We start from the raw sequence: 22,105 nt of genomic DNA on the forward strand, positions 1-22,105 counted from the left end.
AATAGATGGTTTTGGTTAAAAACTAACACTGAATATCTAGATTATTGACATGCAATTATAGAAACATAAAAATTTCAACAAAAAACAAACAAAGCGAGCTGAAGATGGGAAAGTGCGAAAGAGGAAAAGCTTACTTCCGGATAGCTCAAAGAGAAAATAAATACATTCTTGAAAGTGAGGGGAGAGGCTAAGAAATAAACGCAATCGGTGTTGCGTTCCAACAATTATTCCTCCATTTTTTCTTTGTAAATAAAAAGCTAAAAGACAGAGCACTGCTTGGGTTTACAATTTACATAGCGAAAAATTGAAGAACAAAAACCAAACGAGAGTGCATGTGAGCGAAAGAGACTGAGAGGTGAATGAGTTGTTTGGGATTTCATTATATTTGATCATCTGTTGGAAAATCTTTAACCACAAGGATTAAACGAATAAATTATTGTCATTTATACAAAATAATTCCAGCTTTGTTGGCGACTTTCAACAATGATACTTACTTCATCTTAGTAGTATTTGTCAACTCTGCATTTCTAGCCCCATTTTTTTCTCACAATCATTTAATCGAATATCTATGCTTCACCTGAGATGACTGTATCTAACATTACACCCTGAATCATTGATGGTCCATATAGTCCCTTAGTTGGGTATTCTCTCAATGGACTCTTTTTCAAGTCAACACCTCCACATAATTCAAAATTAGATTATAATTTCCCATGCATTCTCGATTGAAAAGTTACGTTGGAAATGAGAAGATAGGAGCGAAAAAGGAAATTCGAGATCGAAAAAGAATTTAGGGTTTAGAATGAAATTAAAGATTGTGTTGTAAGTTTTAAAAGTTGGGAGACCTAATGCAACGCCTGAAAAATTCAGTGACCATATTGCAAACGTACTAATGGCAGTATAACGTCAGGAACCATATTACAAACGGACTAAATGTTAGAGATTGTATTGCAAATTTTAAAAATTAGAGGACCTAAATAAAAACTTTAGAAAAGTTTAATGACCATTACTATACTTTACCCTATTAGTAATTACTAATTTATTTTACTTTTATGTTTTTTCTCTCCTGATTTTAAAGTTTTGTGTTAATCAATCTGAATCATTATATATATATATATATAAAAGAAATATTTATTTTTTAAAATTACATACTCAACGAGAACTGTAAACTTTTTCCGTTAAAAAAAAGGAAAATAGGAAAAACAAAGTTTATGAAATACATGCATTATCCCTGTAAAGTTTATGAACTCCAGTAAAGGATTTAGAAAATTTCTTCAAATAAATACAAAAATTATATCAAACAAACATAAATTGATTAATTTATGTTAAACATCTGTTCGATCTCACTATTTATATATATATATATATATAATGATTCCACCCTCTTCTTTGCTTTCCATACTTAAATAGGAGATGCTGTCAATTTGTTTTACATCACCGTTAGTTTTTTAATGGTAGATGACCCAAATGAAACAAAAATGTAACATTAGGTATGATTTTTAAATAAAAAAAGTCACATGACCAAAACAAAATAATAGTTAAGTACTAAACGTGTAATTTACCCCGTATACTATTATATAAGGCAGCCCTGGCGTTATGTACTTCCCCTGTTTTTACACTAAAATACTTCCCCCATCTATAATTCACAATATTGGTTAATCAAGGGATTTATTATAGCGTTGAATAGCAATTGGACCAAAAGACAAATCATTTACAGTTCATTGACTTCCTAAATGCTTTAAAAAACGAACCTCACATCACAATACACTTCTCCTTTGATTTTGCATCTTGCTTTGGCATTGAAGATGACGGGTTCCTTCCTCCACTGCTTCTCGGCACCTGCAATTCCCCACTTCTTTATTCAGAATTTAGTGTTCCATAAACCAAGTTGATCTTATGAATTAAAGCCGCCATGTCAGATGTAGGTGAGTGCATAAAAATAAGGGTAAATTACGTATTTAGTCATCTAATTATTTTTTTCAGAATTATACCTAATATTACGTTTTGGTTTCATTTTAGTCACCCATCATAAAAAATTTAACTGCGAACAATAAGGTAATTCCACATCACCATTGTTTTTTTTTAATGTCACGTTAGCAGTTCCGTTAATTCTTTAACAGCAGATGACCAAAATGAAACTAAAATGTAACGTTAGATATGATTTTGAAAAAAAATAGTTTGAGTGACCAAAATGGAACCACACAAATAGTCGGATGACTAGATACGTAATTTACCCTAAAAATAATAGCAAAGGATTCATTAATTATAGTTTTTAATGCTACTCTGCTCATCCTATAAGTACTAACAAGCCTATTAAAGTCATGCCATCTACTCTACAATCTTTCATGCTACTGTTTTATATAATCAATATTCAATGGGATAGTATACAAGTCGCACCAGGTATTTAGGGTACTAATGGAAAGCCTGATTTAGTCTCAAACATTATTCTACTGTTTCAGGTATACTTACCATAAGGCGTAACTCATCCATCTGAACAGTTTCCTACTATTCTTATACAAATAAGATTGACGCTTAAAGTATCTATTAAGGAGGGAATAAAATACCTGGGGACCTGTTACTAATCTTGAAGCACCAACAACAGGAGGTTGCTGCACATTCTGACGCTGTGGTGGTTGTTCAAACTCTTGTTGCTGTAATGCTATTGCGAGCTGTAAATCTGAGCTGTGATGACATCAACATAGAATCAATAATCAAGAACCATTGATGATGTTTATAGAAAATTTTAATCAATTCATGAAATATTTTAACTTGACCGATTTTCTAAATAAGCAAATATAGAGTACAACATTTCAGAAATACTATCAACCGAAAGTTGTGGAATTACGTTATATCCAACCCAGCTTGTGCTGCACCATCAATGCTGGCAATGTAGTCCTGCAGAAAAGGTAAATCTTTACTTAAGTTTCATTTAAGCTGTTCAAAAATTTGAAATCGACATTCAAAATACTCTTGCCAAAGGGAAATACATACAGCTGTACTAGCCATAGCATTTTGTTCATCCCAAGAACCATTCGTATGACTATCCACCTTGAATTCCTTAAAGTTGCCAGTCATAAACAGTGTATCTCCATTTACCTGAAAGCATGGGTTATGTTTTGGACACCAGACTTAAAAGAACCAAGAACAGAAACAAAACAGGTTCACAACAGTTGGGAGGTTCAAATTTAAAATTTTAATATCTTTGCAAAACTTTCAAAACATTTTTATCTTATTAGAAAGTTGAATAGGGAAAAGGCAATAAAAGAATTGGCGAAAATGCATCATCAAATGAAGAGCTTTTAAAAGGCACTAATGTTATGTAATATGGATCAGACAAGAAAAATCTATATCTCAAGCAATTTTGTATTTTCTTTCCATGAAAAAAAAGCATAGTTGTGTACTGTAAACTTTTTTACAGCATGGCTTGGAGAAAGATTTAGTGTCGCTCACACAATATGTAAATTCAGGAGTAATACTCCTGCCCTCTGCTCATTTTATAGTCTACAATCAACAAACAGGAAAACCCACAGACCACAGTTATAGCTAGAACTTCCATAATGAAACCATCGGGAGTCTTAGGTTTTTGTTTCCTTATATTTGGTGCTTTCCATTTCTTCACAAAGCTAAAACAAAAATACAATATAATCATTCCAGTTAAACATGACAAATCAAGACAGCCAAGATGCAGTAGCCATTGCACTACTAACTATGTATCTTTCTTGAGGGCTGCAATATACTTTGTAACTTGAAAAAAACCATATAAATATTCCAACTTTACCAAGTTTGACAGCAATTATAGATGACACCCAAAACTCAATGAAGTGATTCTTGGTTGAGATGATCTCAAGGAAATGATTTTACCTCATTGAGTTTCTCCCACACCAAATCGGGCTGATTTAAATAGCCTTGGTCAGTAGCTAAAAGATAAAGTTCACCGTCATACTGCATGAGTTTCATCAAATTAAGAAACAATTAAAATATAGCAATTGAAGAAAACTGATTGTAAAATCAATTTATTAATTTACTAAAGTTGTACAAAAGTTACAAAAGCATAATTAGCAACGGGTAAAGTACATCAGAGGTCCCTAAACTATGATCAAATGATCATTTTGGTCACTGAACTTTCAAAAGTTACAAACTGGTCATTAATATTAACGAACTGATCAAACTGTTACAAAATGATCATTAAATTTATCGAATTTTACTATTATAACATTGTAGTGATCATTTTGTAAGAGATCAATAAATTTAATGACCATTTCAAAACAGTTTGATATGTTTAATAACAAAACTAATCATTTGATCATAATTCAGGGACCTTTGGTGTACTTTACCCTTTAGCAATTCATAGACAGCTATCAGCAACACAATTATAAAAAACATGAGTGAGAAAGGCAGAGAGAGAAATAGAGAGTTTGTGACAGGTCGTTCATCTTCCGATAAGGAATGGACTGTTTTCGTAGACAATCTTAGTAAGAGAGTTACTAGAAGAGAGTTAAGAGAGATCTTCGATATTTATGGTCGTGTTTTAAGGGTCTACATTCCAAGTTTTATGGTGAAACCAAACTATAAGTCATCAACGTTTGCCTTTGTGCAATATGCGATGGAGGAAGGTTGTAGAAGAACGATTCAGAACGTCAATGGAAAGTTGATTGATGGGAAGAGAGTCTCAGTGGGGGTTGCAAAGTATAAGAAGGAAAGGAGAAGAGCAACTGATGACAAAAAGTTCCAGGTGGAAGGAAATAAGCATGTGCGAGGGGAGGAAGGTAGGCAGCAGGTGGTAATGGGAGAGCCGAGCAGCCCGAGGGACGACAGAACGTATAAGGAGGTGGTGAATGTGGAGGAAAGAGCGGAGCATGATAGAGCGGGAATTAAGGGAGGACAATTTGAAAGCTAATGGGATAAGGAATGTATGGGAAATGCACATTCCTTCTGAAGATTCAAGCTGGTGAAGAATTCTTTAACAGGGGTTTTGAAATATCTCCTTCAATCTGATATGGTGAAAAAGGCCCTGGCGAAGGAGGGTTATGAGGTCAAAATAGTAAGATGGGGTTATGTTAAGAATGCTTGTATCGTTATATTCAGTTCTAATGAAGATTTCTTAAAGGCTTGGTCGAACATTAGAGAGAAGTTGTTCCTTTGGTTTAAGTGGTTATCTCCATTGTTAAATGAAGGAGTTCCATTGGCGTACTGTTTGGTAGAGTTGGTGGGGCTACCATTTCTTAGTTGGTCTGCACCTTTTCTGGAGAAACTTGCAGGAATGTGGGGAGAGCTTGTGAGTATCATGGAGGAGACAAAGAATAGAGATGATCTTTCATCAGCGAGGTTATTGTTAAGGGTAGCAAGTCCTTTTGATATACCCGAATATACTTATGTAGGGTCATATGGAAGATCTTTTAAAGTCATAATCAATACGGGACCGAAGTGTAACAGTTTCCAAGCTGGAATCGGAGATGAGCTGCAGAAGTATTTTGATGATGGGAGTAGTGATGATTTTTCGAAGGAGGATGAGAGTTAACTCAGAGAAGGAAGAAGACAAGTGGGAGAAGTCAGTAGAGGAAGTAGGGTCAAAGGTGGACACGTGGTTACAACATGGTCAAGAAAGAGGGAGGTTAGAAGGTGGCGGGGAACAATCTCTGAAACATAAGTCCCACACGAAACCTATCATTAATGTGCTGTCAGACAATTTTGAATTTGAATTTGAGTCTAAGTCCTATAGAGATTATGCAGGGCTTGGGCTGCGAAAGGAAGTGGATTAGTTATATCCAGCCCAATCTGATGGGGAATCATCTTCACCAATCTCTAAACTAATTCCTTCTGGGCCTGCTGTTAAAATTAAGTGGGATGGACTGGATAAACATAACAAGTTCCAGTCTCTTTATGAATTAATGGAGGATGATAGTTGCAATATTCTAGAAGAGGATAATGAGGAAGGCCAGGGTGAGGAAATTTCTGCTCATGGTAAGATAGCAGAAGGAAGTTTCATGCAGGAGGATAATAATGTAGGATTTATGAAGGGCTCTAAAAGTTGGAGAATGGGACATTCAAATTATGCTAGCCTGTCAATTAGAAGTGCACCCGGTGGTAGGAGAGAAAGGGGTCGATATGCTAGAGTCTATAGAAGGTCAAGAAATAGACGAATTTGGTTAGGTGCAAATAACGAAACAGAATTATTTTGTTCAGAGGTTAATCTGAATCAAGGACAGAAGGCAACTGAAAGCAGATATTTTCAGCAGAGTTTTTCAGAATATAGGGGAAATGGACAGGAAGAGGATATCAATTGTTCAACAGATGTTCAGAAGACACCGAACGTCCCATTAATTGGCAGTAATCGTTTAGAAAGTCTGGCAGCAGCTTCTTACACTGCTTCAGGGTCACGATTTAATAAAAGAAGGAAGAGAAGAGCTCTAATCAGTGAAGCTTTGGAAATGGTTAATATTTCTACTGCTTTTTCATCTCATTTTTCGAAGCTGGTAGAGGAAGCAATGGCCACATGGGAAGTGTGTCAGATGTTAGGTATCTCTTTCAAGGAAGGGAAGAAGGCTTTTATTGATAAAATTGTGAGTCCTGAAAATGGTTTGGAGGTAGGAAGGGAAGGGTGATATGTGGGTTCGCAGGGAATATTTTTGGTGTTTGGTTTTAAAGTCAGTATATGCAGAAATTTAGTATCCTTACTTGGAACATTAGAGGTTTAGGGAGGAGGGAAAAATCTTTAGTAGTGGCAAGGCAAGTTAAGAAGTTAAAACCTATTATGATTTTTATTCAAGAACCTAAACTTGATCAGTGTCATGCGTCGATCATAAGGAGGAAATTTGCTGAAGGGAGTGGTGGTTTCTCCTGCACAGGGGTCTAAGGGTGGATTGATTAGTATGTGGAATGAAAACGTTTTCAATGTCACTAACCACATGTTCATAGTAGGTTTATCGCATTAGTGGAGAATTTTTTGAATGGCCAAAAGGAGTTTGTCTTCATTAATATCTATGGACCTGTTATTGAAGCTGAAAAGGAGGAATTCTTTGGGGAGCTGCTGAGTTATGTTAATTTGACGAATTTGCCAGTTTGTATTGGGGGTGATTTCAATTGTATCTTGTTCCGAAAGAAAAGTAAGGGAGATCACAAAATTGGCATGCTATTGAAACTCTTAGATCATTTATACAACAAGCTAACCTTATGGATTGCCTATGTCAGGAGGAACTTTCACCTGGTGCAGTAACAGAGAGTTGTCAACATGGATTAGACTAGATCGATTTCTAATTTGTGGCAGATTTTTGAACAGCTTTCCTAGGATTTCACAATGCCTTTTACCAAAATCAATTTCAGATCATAATCTGGTTTTGTTGGAGGATGTTAGTCACAATTGAGGGCCCAAACCCTTTAGGCTTTTTAATTTTCTGTTAGAGGAGAAAGGGTTTGATAATTTGGTTAAAGGATGTGTGGTTGATGAGAAGAAGAAGAGGAATAGAGGGGATTTTTAGGTTGTTACAAAATGCGACGAAGAAGATCAGAAATTGGCCTTGCAGCAGTCATTTAGGGCTGGCAGACTCTATTTCGCTGCTTGAAGTGAAAATAAACGAATTGGATTTAAAGTCACAAGGTGGAATATTGTATAAGGGGTAATGGGATCAGTTGATTGAATTCAAAAATGAGCTGTGGAGATTGTTAAGGATCGAGGAAAGCATTTGGTGGCAGAATTCAAGAAATAGATGGATAAAAACGGAGACAAAAATACGAGGTTTTTTCATCTTACTGCTATGAAAAGAAATAGTGTCAATACCATTCATTCTTTGAAAATTGAAGGGGTGGTAATTTCGGATCCAGATAAGATAAAAAACAGTGTTTGAGTTTTTCAGGACTGCATACAACACAAAAGAAACTTTTGTGGTTGAGGGTCTAGATTTTGATTTTATGAAAATTTCAGTAGTTCAAAGGGCTAATCTCGAGGAGGAATTTACAGAGCAAGAAGTGTGGAATGCAATTTCTTCTTCAAATAGTGCTAAAGCTCCCGGTCCTGATGGTTTTACCATGGGTTTTTATAAGAAATACTGGAATCATTTGAAGGAGCAGATTATGGAGTTTTTTTCAGATTTCTTTGAAGGAAAGGAGTGGGTACACGGGGTTAACCACGCTTTTATTACCTTGATCCCAAAGAAAGGTAATCCGGAGAGTATAGAAGACTATAGACCCATTAGTCTTGTGGGCAGCCTATATAAAATTCTATATAGAATGGTATGATAATTAGTACAGAAGAAAAATTGTTTTATAGGTAAAGATGGGAGAGAAAAGTAGAGAGAGAGAGAGAAAAGTTGAAAGGGAAAATAGGTTCAGGCGAGGTCTGGAAGGCTTTTGTCGATAATCTAAGTAGGAGAGTTTCTCGGCGTGAGTTTAGAGATATTTTTTCGTCTCAGGGAACTGTGGAGAGAGTTTTCATCCCGAAAGAAACTAAAAACCCAAAATATAGATTTTCCACTTTCGCTTTTGTTCAGTTTGAGAGGGAATCTGGTTTGAGGAGAGCAATTGATATGTTAAATGATTCACTGATAGATGGGAGAAGGATTTCAGTTGGTGTTGCAAAATACAATGAAGTTCGTCCAAGGAATGTGGCCAAGAATAGTCCAGTTCAGCTGGGTCCAGTTTCGTTTACAGCATGTCCTTCAAAGTTGAAAGAGGCTGATTTTTCCAGTAGGAGTGTTAGGGATGACAGATCGTACAAAGAGGCTTTACTGACTGAGGATATGAGGAACAATACTTGGGGTATAGGGAGACACATTCTGTTGGGAATCAAAGGGAGAAAGCATTGAAGAATGTTATGGAAATGCATATTCCCTCTGAGAATCGGAACTGGGTCAAAAGATCTTTAACAGGGATTTTTAAGCTCTCCTTAGATATTAAGTCAGTTAAGGAGTTCTTCATTACTAATGGTTACGAAGTTCAGATTGTTGGTTGGGGTTATGTCCGTAATTCCTGTGTTATCATTTTCAAATCTCTCGAAGAGATGATGGAGGCATGGACAAAGAAGAGAGATGTAATAAACTTTTGTTTTGATAGATTAGCACCTTTACTGAATGAAGGTGTTCCAATGGCTTATTGTCAGCTTGAGTTAAGTGGGGTTCCTCTGTTATGTTGGGATGAATCCTTCTTGGAACGAGCTGCTGGGAGATGGGGAAGTATGGTAGAAATCCATGAGTCCACTAAGAACAGGGAGGATCTCTCGTCTGTGAGGATTCTTTTGCGAGTTGCAAGTCCTTTCGATGTTCCAGAATTCACTAATTTTGGATCCTATGACAGATCGTATCGGATTAAGATCAAAGTTGGAGCGGGCTGGGAAGATGCAAATCCTTTTTTCAAATTTTTTCCGATGATCGGTGCAGATGGGAAACAGTATGGCGAGTTGGGGTCTGAGGAAGGTAGAGTCAGGGAGAAGTCAGAATATGAGGAAAGTTCAGTCAAATCAGCAGAGATGTTCAGACAGAAGGTTGACTTGTGGAATGATGATGGTGTTTCTTTCGGCACAGCACAGTCTGATGGGGAAATGCACTTTCCAAGACTTTCTAAACATGGGAAAGGCATTAAAAGAGGGTTGTCAGGTGTTCAGAATGGTGGGAATACCATAGTAGGTGAGTTTGCAGGTTTGGGCATCAGAAATTCAAATATTTCGGCTAATGGGTCGGAGGCCCTATCTGTTGACAATGAGCTGACTGGATCGGAGGCTTCAAAGTTTTTTCCTTCTGGGCCAGGATATACAATTAACAAGTTTGGTAAACTGGTTAAAAACAGGGGAATTATAGAGGCTAGCAGTGTTAAAAACAAGAATAAAGGGACCAGTTGCATTTCAGCTTCGTCTGCCAGTGTAGATATTGAGGTTCCTGATCCTAATTTTTCGCTGATAGTTCCTAACTCGAATTGTTTGAAGAGCCAGTTAAGAAATAAAGCGATGGTGGTGCATAGAAGCTCGCTATCCACAAAAAGTGAGCCTCTACAGAGAAGGAGAATGGCCAGTTACAGCAAAGTTTATAGGAGGGAGAGAAAACATTGGCATGGGGAGATTCATAAGGAAATTAATGTTACAGAGGTTGTTCCAGTTCAAAAGAAAGTTTGTGATCAGGTCTGCACGCCAATACAAAAGATTTCTACAGCAGCAGAGCTTAATTCTCCAGGCAGAGAGGAGACAAATTTAGTAGAGAAAGCTGGGATTAGTAGTCTCGATGGAGAGCCAGAGGGTTGTGTTACGGACAGTCATTTGATTAATTCCAAATCAGGATTTTGCAAAAGAAGGGCAAGAAGATCATTGGTAAGAGAAGCTCTAGAACATGTTAATATTTTTACAGCCTCTTCTACAGAATTCTCAGAGCTTTTAGATGAAGCAGTAGCCACATGGCAAGTGAGTCAGATTTTGGGGGTCTCTTTTACTCAGGGGAAGGAAGCTTTTTGGACAAAATAATTAAATTAGAACAGGGCTTGAATTTGGCCAGTTGAGTTGCCATAGTGGGGAAGTCAGGTTTTCAAGAAATTTTAATGAAAGACAAATTAGCAATAATTTCATGGAATGTTAGGGGCTTGGGGAAAAGAGAAAAACATAAAGCAGTCCAGAGATTGGTCTCTAGCTCATATCCTTCTTTTCTTTTGTTACAAGAAACTAAAGTAGAGAAGGTTCAAAGGTCTTTTCTGAGAAGGAATGGACTAAATATTTTTCAGAGTGTTATTGAATCTCCAGCTATTGGTTCTTCAGGGGGATTATTATGTTGTTGGGATGACAATGTGTTTGAGATGGAAAATCACTGCATTAACAGAAGATTCATTGCTGTTGTAGGGAAATTCAGGTTGCATCAATTCAGAAGTGTCCTCATTAATGTTTATGGGCCTTCAGTGGAGGAAGAAAAAGAGAGTTTTTTTGAAGAACTCAGTGTGTTCATTTCTGGACAGAATCTGCCGGTTTGTGTTGGAGGAGATTTTAATGTTTACTTGTGTGAAGATGAGAAGGTGGGTAAAGCACAGAATAGGTTCTCTATGAGGATTTTCTCTTAGTTTATTCAGTCTTTAGGTTTAATTAATCTGCCTTTAAATGGGGGAAGGTTCACTTGGTGTAATAACCAAGATGATCCAACTTTTGTTAGATTGGACAGATTCTTGGTGGATGGTCAATTTTTAGCTACTTTTCCTGAGATTTCTCAGTCTCTTATTCCTAAATCCATTTCAGATCACAATGCTATTTTATTGAAAGATGAAGGTATTGATTGGGGGAAAAGACCGTTTAGACTCTTTAATTATCTGATGGAGGAAGACGGCTTTGAGGATATGGTCAGACATTCTATCACAGACTGTAAGAAGACTGGGAGAAAAGGTGGGATCTTAAGTATTTTGAAGAACTCTAAAGCTGCCATCAAGAAATGGTCAGGGAAGAAGAATCAATTTCCGGGAGTAGCAATATCAAATTTAGAAAAGAAAATTCAAAGCTTGAGGAGGACGCCCAGCAGCTGAATAACAGCTCTGTTCAGGGGATTGCTAAAGAGCTTAGTGTTTGTAGAGCAGAGTTATGGAGACTTCACAGAATTGAGGAGCAGATTTGGCTTCAAAATTCTAGGAAGAAGTGGCTTAATGATGGGGACCGAAACACAAGATTCTTTCATACTTGTGCTTCAATTAGGAGGAAACGAAATGCTCTGATTGCTTTAATTGTTGATGGGAATACTACTCACGATCCAACTGTTATCAAGACCAAGGTCAAAGATCATTTTTTCAAAATTTATAATGATCGGTCTCCTTTAGAAGTTGAAGATATTGGTTTGGTTTTTCCCAGAATTTCTTTCGAACTGAATATGCTTTTAGAGAAGGAATTTTCCGAGGAGGAGGCTTGGGAAACTCTAAAGCCTTGTGATAGCAATAAAGCTCCGGGGCCCGACGGATTGAACTTGGGTTTTTTTAAAAGGTTTTGGTCTGTTCTTAAGGGGAATATTATGCAGTTTTTTCACAGATTTTTTGTGGGGAAATAATGGGAACATGGTATTAACCATACTTTTATTACCCTTATTCCTAAGGAATCTAACATTGGAAGTCTTGATGATTATAGACCTATAAGCCTAGTAGGAGGAGTGTATAAGATATTATCCAAGTGTCTTTCAAGGAGGCTTAGAAGTTGTATAGGAGATCTTATAAGCCCGACTCAATTCGCTTTTATTCCCGGTCGACAAATTTTGGACTGCTCACTCATTGCTAACGAGGGTATTGATTATTGGAGGAAGAAAGGGCTAAAGGGTTGTGTTTAAAGTTGATTTCAAAAAGGCATACGATACGGTTGACTGGCCTATTTTGTTCAAGGTGATGGAAAAAATGGGTTTCGGTTTCACATGGATAAGTTGGATTAGGAGATGTGTTTCTACAGCTTCAATCTCAGTGTTAGTTAATGGGGTTCCATCCGAGGAGTTTCCAATGGCCAAGGGCCTTAGACAGGGATGTTCACTCTCGCCTTTACTTTTTAACCTAGTGGGGGAATTATTGAATCTTTTAATCCGAAGAGCTATTTCGGAGGGTTTATTTGCTGGTTTGACAGTTGGCAAGGAAGGAGGGGTCTTTTAATCTTTCACACTTACAGTTTGCGGATGACTTAATTATTTTCTGTGGAGCTTCGAAGACTCAAATTATGAATGTGAAGAGGGTGCTTAGAGTATTTGAGGTTATGTCAGGGCTGCAACTAAACCTTAAGAAAAGCAGACTCTTCGGGATTAATATATCCCAACAGGAGGTTAAAACTTGGGCAGATTCTATCGGTTGTTTGGTGGGAAACTTCCCATCTAATTATCTAGGCCTCCCTCTAGGTGCTACTAGGAATTCCTCTGTTATCTGGGAACCAGTGGTACAGAATTTTCACTCTAAATTAGCAGGTTGGAAGGCTGCTACTCTTTCTTTAGCAGGGAGACTGGTTTTGATCAAATCCGTTCTGTCCTCACTACCCAAGTATTTTTTGTCTATGTTCAAGATTCCAGCTTCTATCCTCAAGACTCTCAATTCTATTATGTCTAATTTTTTATGGGGAGGGGGCAATGGTATTAAGAAGATACACTGGGTTAAATGGGATGATGTCTGCAAATCAAAGACTGAGGGAGGCTTGGGAGTTCGGAATCTGATTTCTATGAACAGAGCATTGCTAGGGAAATGGTCTTGGAGGTTTGCAAATGAGAGAAATTCTGTTTGGAGGAATTTTATTTGTAGCAAATACAACATTGACTCTTCTAGATTATTGTTTGACAGCAAGATTCCTTCTCAATCCTCCTGGTTGTGGAGATCAGTGGTTAATAACCATTTCAAACAAGACTCATTTGGTTGTAAGTTCCGTAGTTTGTGCAAGTTTTATGTCGGAAATGGTAAGCATGTTCGATTTTGGCAAGATAGCTGGGCTGCTGATTTTCCGTTTCAGATTCTATTTCCTAGACTGTTTTCACTGTCAACTAATAAATTCGGTAAACTTTGTGAGTTTGGGGAATTTCTTTCTTCGGGTTGGATTTGGGATGTTAAAGTTCGAAGAAATTTAAACGATTGGGAGCTTGAACAATGGTGCAATTTGGTGAGCATCATTTCTTCTTTCTCTCTATCTATTGATTCTAGCGATGGATTGATCTGGAAAGGCAGTGGGGATGGGGTTTATACAGTCGGTTCTTGTGTTAAGAGTTGTGCTTCAATTTCAGAAGAGTCTCATTTCTGGAACAAGATTGTTTGGAGAGGATTGGTTCCCCCTAGAGTTGAAACATTAGTTTGGCAAATTGTGCTTCAAAAAATTGCAGTTAAATCCGAATTGGTTAAAAGAGGAGTTCAAGGTATTGAGGATGGCTTATGCCCTCTTTGTAAAATGGTTGAAGAATCTTCTTCGCATCTATTCTTCTCCTGTTCGGTTGCGTGGTCTTTGTGGAATAAATTTCTAAATTTTTGGAGATTTTAGTTCTGTGTTTTCTGCAGAAGCAAAAAATTTTCTTCTAGCTTAGGATGAGTTGAAATCTAATTCGGTAATTTGCACTTTCATTCCTGGGGCTGTTATTTGGACAATCTGGAAATTCAGGAATTACATAGTTTTTGAAGGGGGAAGCTCGATCAGACTGAATTATTCTTCTTAACAAGAGTTAGGCTGGCCTCTTGGTATTTAGCAAAGAATAAGGATGTTTCTATTCCTAAGGACTCCTTAATTTCTGATCCTTCTATAGGGGATTCTTACTCGTCCTACAATTTCTTGAAGTCTTCCATAACCCCTTGGTTACCTCCCCCTACGGGTTTCATCAAGTTGAATGTGGATGCAGCAATTAGTTGTGATTGGGAAAAATCAGGTCTGGGTGGTCTTATGGAGGGATCATTCTGGTGCAATCCTTGGTTCTTTTCAGGAACCGGATGGTTCTGGACCTCCAACATTGAAGGAACTTAAAGCTATCCAAAGGGGTATTTCTTTCTTTACCTCTGTCCTAGGGAGGGTTAAAGATAGGTTGATCATAGAGAGTGATAGCAGAGTTGCAGTAGACTGGATCAATAAGGTTGTCTCATGTCCAGCTGTTTATGGTTTCATTGTTAGAGATATTGTTGAGTGTCTTAAAACTGTCGGGGGGGTTGTTAGATGGATTGCAAGGACAGCTAATATGGATGTCGATGCTCTAGCAAAGGCTGGTATAGGTTGATTATTATGTTGTTGACTTCTATAGTTCGGTTTTAAGGCTCAAGAATTGTTGTAAGGGTTCTACTTGGATTTTTCTTTCCAAGGTTGTAATTCTTATTTTCTTCAATGAAATTATAAGGCACTCTTTTCCTCCTTCCGATAATTAAGAAGCTTCTTTACAAGCTCCATTAATCAAGAAGGAGGTTTTTAAAGAGACCTTCAAATCTTATCAAAAAAAATATAAAATTCTATCAAAAGTGCTTTCAAAGAGACTTATTTCTTGTGTCAAAGATATTATCAGTCCTAATCAGTTTGCATTTATTTCGAGGAGACAATTGTTGGAATGTGCTTGTGTGGCCAATGAAGGAATTGATAGTTGGAGGAAACAAGGGCTTAAAGGGGTTGTCTTTAAAGGGATTATTGAAAGAGATGGGTTTTGGTGACAGGTGGTGTTCTTGGATCACACAAAATATTTCCACAGCTTCTATATCGGTCCTAGTCAATGGGTCCCCTGCAGAAGAATTTCTTATTGATAAAGGATTAAAGCAAGGATGTAGCCTCTCTCCTATTCTGTTCAATGTTGTTGGGGAATTGCTTCACAAGATGCTTACAAAAGCAGTGGATTTGGGTCTGTTTCAAGGGTTTTCGTTCGGCAATGATCAAAATTCCTTTAATTTATCACATCTACAGTTTGCGGATGATTTAATTATATTTTGTCGAGCCTCTATTACTCAGATCAAGAATGTTAGAAGAGTTTTGAGGATCTTTAGCCTAATGACGGGGCTCCATCTCAATTTAGCCAAAAGTAAACTTCATGGTATTAATATGGAGAATGACTTACTTGAAGAATGGGCGAGGGATATTGGTTGTTCTATTGGCTCTTTCCCGACAGTTTATTTAGGCCTCGTTTTGGGTGCAAAAAAGAATTCAGAGAAGTTGTGGGAGCTGGTCATAGAGAATTTTAGTAGAAAATTGGCGGGGTGGAAAGCTTCATCTTTATCCGTGGCTGGCAGATTGGTGCTTATAAAGTCGGTACTTTCATCTTTACCCATTTTTTACCTATCTATTTTCAAGATGCCATCTACTGTTTCTCAACAGTTAAATTCTTGATGTCAAATTTTCTTTGGGGTGGAGGGGGCGAGAAGAAGAGAATGCATTGGGTTAGTTGGAAAAAGATTTGTAAGCCGTTGAATGGTGGAGGCTTAGGAGTTGTTGATTTGAATCTTACCAATCGAGCGTTGTTGGGGAAGTGGGTATGGAAGTTTGCAAATGAGAAAGACTCGATATGGAAGAAATTCTTTTGTAGTAAACATAATGTGAGTTGTCATTCCTTGAATATCACTAAGGCCCTATCTCATAAAGACTCATGGATTTGGAGGGGAATTGTCAATAACTTCTCAAAGAATGACTTCATTGGAGGGTGCCTTAGATCTCATGCAAAAATACAAATAGGGAATGGAAAATCTGTCTCTTTTTGGAAGGATACTTGGCTTGGGGATTGTCCATTAAAAAAATTTCCTAGGATTTTTGCACTTTCTACTAACAAAGGTGGGAATGTGGCTGATTTTGGTAGTTTTGACTTGAATGGATGGGAATGGAATATTAAAACGAGGAGGAATCTATGTTATTGGGAAGTGTTGCAGTTGGTTGAGTTATTGAACAGCCTTAAAGACATTAAATTGATTGAATCTTTGGAGGATTACCTGTTGTGGGATGGCTTGGGGGACGGGCTGTTTTCTGTCAAAGAGTGCAGGAAATCTCTAGAGACTGTGTATGAGGATACTTTTCAGTGGAGAAACTGTGTATGGCTGGGATTAGTCCCTCCAGAGTGGAGACTTTCCTTTGGCAGCTATCTCATCAAAAAGTTGTTGTTAGGATGGAATTGATGAAAAGGGGGTTACTATTGGGGAGAATACTAACTGCCCTTTGTGCAACCTGTGTGATGAATCAATCCAGCATCTTTTTTTGTTCTGTCAAGTTTCGTGGGAGCTGTGGAATAAATTAATTTGTTACTGGGGTATAAGTCCAGCTTTTCCAGTTGACCCTTCTTCCTTACTTAGTTCTTGGTCTGATTTGAGGCCTTCTTCGGTTATTTGGAAGTTTATTTCGGGTGTAGTGCTATGGTCAATTTGGAGAATCAAAAATGAAATTATCTTTGATAATGGTAAACTAGACAAGTTTTCACTGTTTTTCACAGTTCGCTTAAGGCTAGCAAGATGGTTTCTAGCAAAATATCCTCTTTTCTATATTAAGGTGGATTCTTTAATTGGTGATCCTTCCTTGGCAGATAGTATCTCTGCTTCTAAGGAACTACTCAAACCTGGGTGCTGGTGGATTCCTCCTCCAGTAGATTTTTTTAAATTGAATGTGGATGGGGCTTTTAGTATAGTTGGGAGAGTTGATGGAATAGGGAGTCTTCTCAGGGATTGGAATCGGGTTATACTTATCTCTTTTTCAGAAAATGTTGGTCTTCTCATCCCTATTTAGCAGAATTGAAAGCTGATAAAAGAGGCATTGAATCTTTGTTTCTTCAGAATGGTTGTTCAAGGGCAGACTCATTATTGAATGTGATTGCAAGCTGGTCGTGGATTGGATCAAAGATCAAGCTTTGGTTCCTCTTTCCCTTTCAAATTTTGTTAAGGAAATTGTATCTATTGTTTCTTTTAGAAATTTTATTGTCAGGTGGATTCCAAGGTCTTGTAATTGTGAGGCTGACAAACTAGCAAAAGAGGGGATCGGGTGATTTTTTTTTGTCTGTTTCAGTTGGTATCTGTTTCTGAGCCTAGAAGCTAGAGGAGTGTGTGAGGTCTTATGTTGTATGTAAAAGTGTTTTTAAGTCTTATGTAACTTGGCTTTCATTAATAAATTGAGGTACTCTTTTCCTCCTTCCGCTAGTTGGGCCTTACCTTACGGATAAGGTCCACTAAGAGGGAGGTTTTTAATGAGACCTCCTATTCCTATAAAAAAATAGACAGCTATCAGCAATAATTCACACAAAAAATGGTTCCAGTTCCCAACCTTAAACATGGTGCTGAAATGATTATTTCGAAAGAAAACACAGAGTTCACGTTCCTTAAGCCCGTCTTGTAAGCAAAAAAGCCTGCAAAATATGTTAACAGTCTGCTGAACAACAAGCTTTCTCGTGCCATGAAGATATAATGATACTCGAATATAATATTAGATCTTAAAGCTGATAAAAAGTTCTTCAACATACCCATTAAAGGTCAATTGACTAGCATTGTTCTTCAAGAAATTTCTAATCAGTTCCCCTGTATAGCATGAAAAAAGTTAGTACTAGGTTATCTTGAATTAAATGCGTGAAAATAGTTAAACAAAAAAGTCCATTTGTATAAAAAAGAAATTTTAAGAATTAAAAAAATAAAAACTGAATTGGATAGGCGAATACATTAGTTTTCCTTGTAACAATTCTTGAGGAAGCAACAAGCAACCAGTAAAGTTAAATAGCAAACACAACAAACAATGAAGCTAAATCCGATGAAAGAAACATAATCACACCCTGTAAGGATATATATTTACAGGTTTGATAAGGTGCGACAACTAACCTTGCCGTGGAGTGATTTCATCTTTAGACCTCATATTGGAGTCCTCTACAGCTGTTTTGTCAGCTTGTTTTGCAAGAAATACCTCACCTTCATATACAGGCTCCCGTTCTTGATATGTTGTTACTGAATCTAGTATGCATTCTTCACCTTCATATATAGGTTCACTTCCATCAAGACTAGAAGTAAACGTTTCAGGCACATCTGCATGATGTATTCTGTCACTCGATGAATCTGAACCAGCATTCTGCAAAGATACAGACAACTCTTCTGTTGTGTCACAACCATTAACATTATTTGGAATGTCAAGAGCATCAGTTGTAGATTTGGATTGGATCTCAATCTTTCCACCCCATTCTGAAATTTCAGTATTGTTTCCATCTGCAGAAGCACTTTTTGCAGGAAAAAAAGGAAGAGCATCTTCAATCTGGAGCAATTCATCAGCGCTACTCCCCTTAACAACCATTGTCTTAACATTATTCTTCTTGATCACATCATTAGAAAGGGTAATATCCCCAGATTTAACATAAAATGATTGATCCTGAATAACCCCATTAGTATTTAGGAACTCTTCCTTTGAAAGGGTCTCAAAACACGTCTGATCACCACTATTGTTGCTCAAGGAAGTGCAATTATCTGATAAGGATGGTTCATGCTGCTGCAAGTTCTGATGTTCAACACCTTTGTCTCCCTCTTGTTCCTCTACAGAATCTATAGAAACCGGGTTGTTTGAAGATGATCTTATATCAAAACTGCCAGGATCACCACTTGAGGTTGGCAATTCAGTTTCTGATAATTTCAAGGCTCTCATTAGCTCTTCTTCCTCCTCAATATCCCCTTTTCCTATGCTTTTCTGATCAGAAACAGAACGAGGAGAATCATCAAATGATCTGGTTTTTGCTAGGCTGGGAGAGGGAACTCCTAGGGTGGCAGTTGTTGCGGCTGCAAAATCCACACAATCTTCAGAATTGTTTTTACATGAAACCTCCATTTTTCGTGTTTCCAATGTGACGAGCTCCCCCATAATAGTATTGTAGGATTTTGACCCGATGGCACTGGCAGTTTCATAGTCCTGGCACGTGTACCATGACAATAATAAACCATCAAATACTGGACAATTAAATTTGTACTACAGATGTGCAATTAAACTAAAACCAAGATGTACAGGTCCAAGCCCTGTAAACAAGACAACAGGATGGAAATCTCAGAAATAACAGAACAGTAGTAATATTAACGGTTATAACAAATGATAATGTAAAATACAAAAGGAACAAAAATAATAATGATAAAAAGCAAGCAATCCAATCTGATAAGAAACGAACATACTATCATGATTTGCAGTCATAAAACTTACATGCAGACATACCTTTGGGGTGGGTGCAACCATCCCCCCCCCCACATTAACTTTGGAAGTTGGAACTAGGTAAATTAAGCCTACCCCGTTTCAGATTTAAATACTTAAGTCCCTGATAATTTCTAAATTATTAAAATTAAGCCTTGGCCCCCATTTTTGGTTTAAATATATATTAAGCCCTTTTCAGTTTTGAAATTAGGCAAATTAAGCTCTCTAAGTCTGAAATTCAGGGGGAGATTTCAGATGAATTTCAATTTTTTTTGAAATTTCAGTTTTTTGACAGCTTGCAGCAGATTCAACGATTCCTTTACCCACCAAAGGTCCTACACCCCCACAAGAGCCTATTACATCATCTTCTTCAACCAAAATTCTACAAAGACCTCAGACTCCATCAAGGAATCAACTTGAAAGAAAAGAACTGTGTATCTATTCTAGGAGGCAAATGCTCCTTTGTCCAGACTGAAGATTTCCTCAAAATCATATTTACATCCGCTAGATCTCAAACCATTAAAGCTTTAGGGCTGTTATTACAAAGGGAAAAATACTAGCTCCTACACCCAAAAGCTATATAATCTATTAGAAAGAAAAGATTTTAGTTTGTTGTCAATATTAATTGGGGCAAGATACTGACAAACTTATTTATGGACTAGGCACATAACAAGCTTCCATGGGTAATACGAAGAGCTTGGCAGGATAATTAATATGACACAATATGTAGACACAACAATAAAAGCAATGGCAACATTTAAACATGCAATTTTTATTTTATTTTTTTGGGTGGGGGGGAAGGAAATGAAATATTCTTATTAGTCTGAGAATATATGTGGAAGCATACCTGGGGATCAACTATCCAACCATGATAGAGGGGAATATCAAGAAGATCATATATGGCACACTCTCGAGTGAACTCAAAGTCATCCATTCTGCAAGTTGTACACATAATTCAATAAGAACTGCAGAAAGAGAGAATTTATAGGAGGAAACAAAAGAGAGGGGGGAGGAAATCCTAACCTTCTAAATTTAATATTTACATCAATCCCTGTAGCAAGGCGTGGAAGTAAATCAATAGCATCTGCAATATTCTGCTGTTGGTTTTCGACATATCCTGCATCTTTATTCTATATGCCAAAAGGTTTTATAAGCATCATCCTACTATTCTAACAACAAGAAAATGAGCCAGGTATAATAAAAGAAAGAAATTACATTGACATTACTGTTAGAATCAATCAGGCGCTCAGCCACCAGAGAAAGTAATTTCTCCTGTGAAACTTCTGCTATATCCGGACTCAGGCTCAAATTGTTCCTTAAAAGGAGAATATTACCTGTCAAATCCCCCAATAAGTGTTCATTTTCAAAACTTAATCACCTCTAATTCAAATTTGCATAAAAATTTGACACGATCGTGAAATTAGAAATTTGATCATGTTATTTCATTTCCAAAATCTTCTACTTTTTATTCGTTAATTCACGGTCAGAAGTCTTTCACCAGCAACAGGAGGAACAATAAATAGTTAAAAAATAATGCCTAAAAATTTAATAACATCGTGCAATTAGAAATTTGATCATATTTCTAATTCAATTTACTGACAGAAAGTTTCATTTCCAAAATCTTATCCTTTTTATTTGTTAAATTCACGGTCAGAGGTCTTTCACCACCAACAGGAGGAACAATAAATAATTTTAAAAAATGAGTCCTAAACAAAATCAGAACACTACAATTGATCCATTATTGATCGCTCCGGAAAATAATCAATAAGCAAATCGAAATTCTCCAACTTATTTTTACTAAAATTACAAACCTAAAAACTAAACCAAAGATTAAAGTTTAAAAAAAAAGTCTATATAAATTTAAATCCGAATATTCTAAGCAACGATGTAGCGAGAAAACAGAATAAGAAGATAATCAAAATCTAAAACCCTAGACATATAAAGAAAGAGGATTTACAGATGGCCAGGAGCGGGCAAGGTCCATTGTCGTTCTGGAGAATAATAGGCGTAGTACGGCCTAAGAACTGGATTGGCTTAGTCTTGTGCATACACTCTTTCATTCCGTCTTGCTGTTGTTGCTCCTGATTCAGTCCTTCGTTCACTGCTTCTTCCTTCGATTCACATCCCGTAGAAGCCAAAGGCAGAGGCGAAAGAGGAGAAGAAGCAACATCGGCGGAAACAGGAGGAGGAGGAACGGCAGCGGCCATTTCTTTCTTCTTTTGCTTGGAAACAATTGGATCAGGGGAAAATATTACTACTAAGAAAGAAAGAAAAAAAAGTGGTATTATCGCCTCTACTTTTCGAGAGTTTTTTATAAACTTAATTACCTATGTAGAGAAAAATCACAAGAAAGAAAGGTGATTTAACGGAAAGTGAAACCATTACAAGGATCTTTTAATTTTGACGGCAAAACCGAAGTTTATTTTATTTTATTTTCTATCCATCTCATGTATTTATTACCAACATCGTATTTCATCTACCTAAAAAAAGTTTTATTTTTCTTCCCGTTTTAATCATTCAATTATTTAATTTTATGTTATATTTTTATTTTAATCACTTACTGTCAGTGATATAATTACA

General features: G+C 36.9%; 1 protein-coding gene across 1 annotated transcript; it reads right to left on the reverse strand.

Moving 5' to 3' along the window:
- Positions 1–1,648: 1,648 nt before the first annotated feature.
- LOC120117374 (ubiquitin carboxyl-terminal hydrolase MINDY-1-like) lies at positions 1,649–21,871 on the reverse strand. Its single transcript, XM_039137656.1, has 12 exons — positions 21,483–21,871; positions 20,741–20,859; positions 20,549–20,655; positions 20,373–20,460; positions 18,187–19,255; positions 17,838–17,892; positions 17,642–17,723; positions 3,859–3,939; positions 2,989–3,093; positions 2,843–2,892; positions 2,562–2,679; positions 1,649–1,836 (listed from the first exon to the last, which is right to left on the reverse strand). Exons 1-12 carry the CDS (start codon positions 21,730–21,732, stop codon positions 1,750–1,752), a joined length of 2,211 nt encoding a protein of 736 aa, XP_038993587.1. The 5' UTR covers positions 21,733–21,871; the 3' UTR covers positions 1,649–1,749.
- Positions 21,872–22,105: the final 234 nt, after the last annotated feature.

This window comes from Hibiscus syriacus, unplaced genomic scaffold, assembly GCF_006381635.1.
Source record: "Hibiscus syriacus cultivar Baekdansim isolate YM2019G1 unplaced genomic scaffold, ASM638163v2 tig00110319_pilon, whole genome shotgun sequence".
Lineage (NCBI taxonomy): Eukaryota > Viridiplantae > Streptophyta > Magnoliopsida > Malvales > Malvaceae > Hibiscus > Hibiscus syriacus.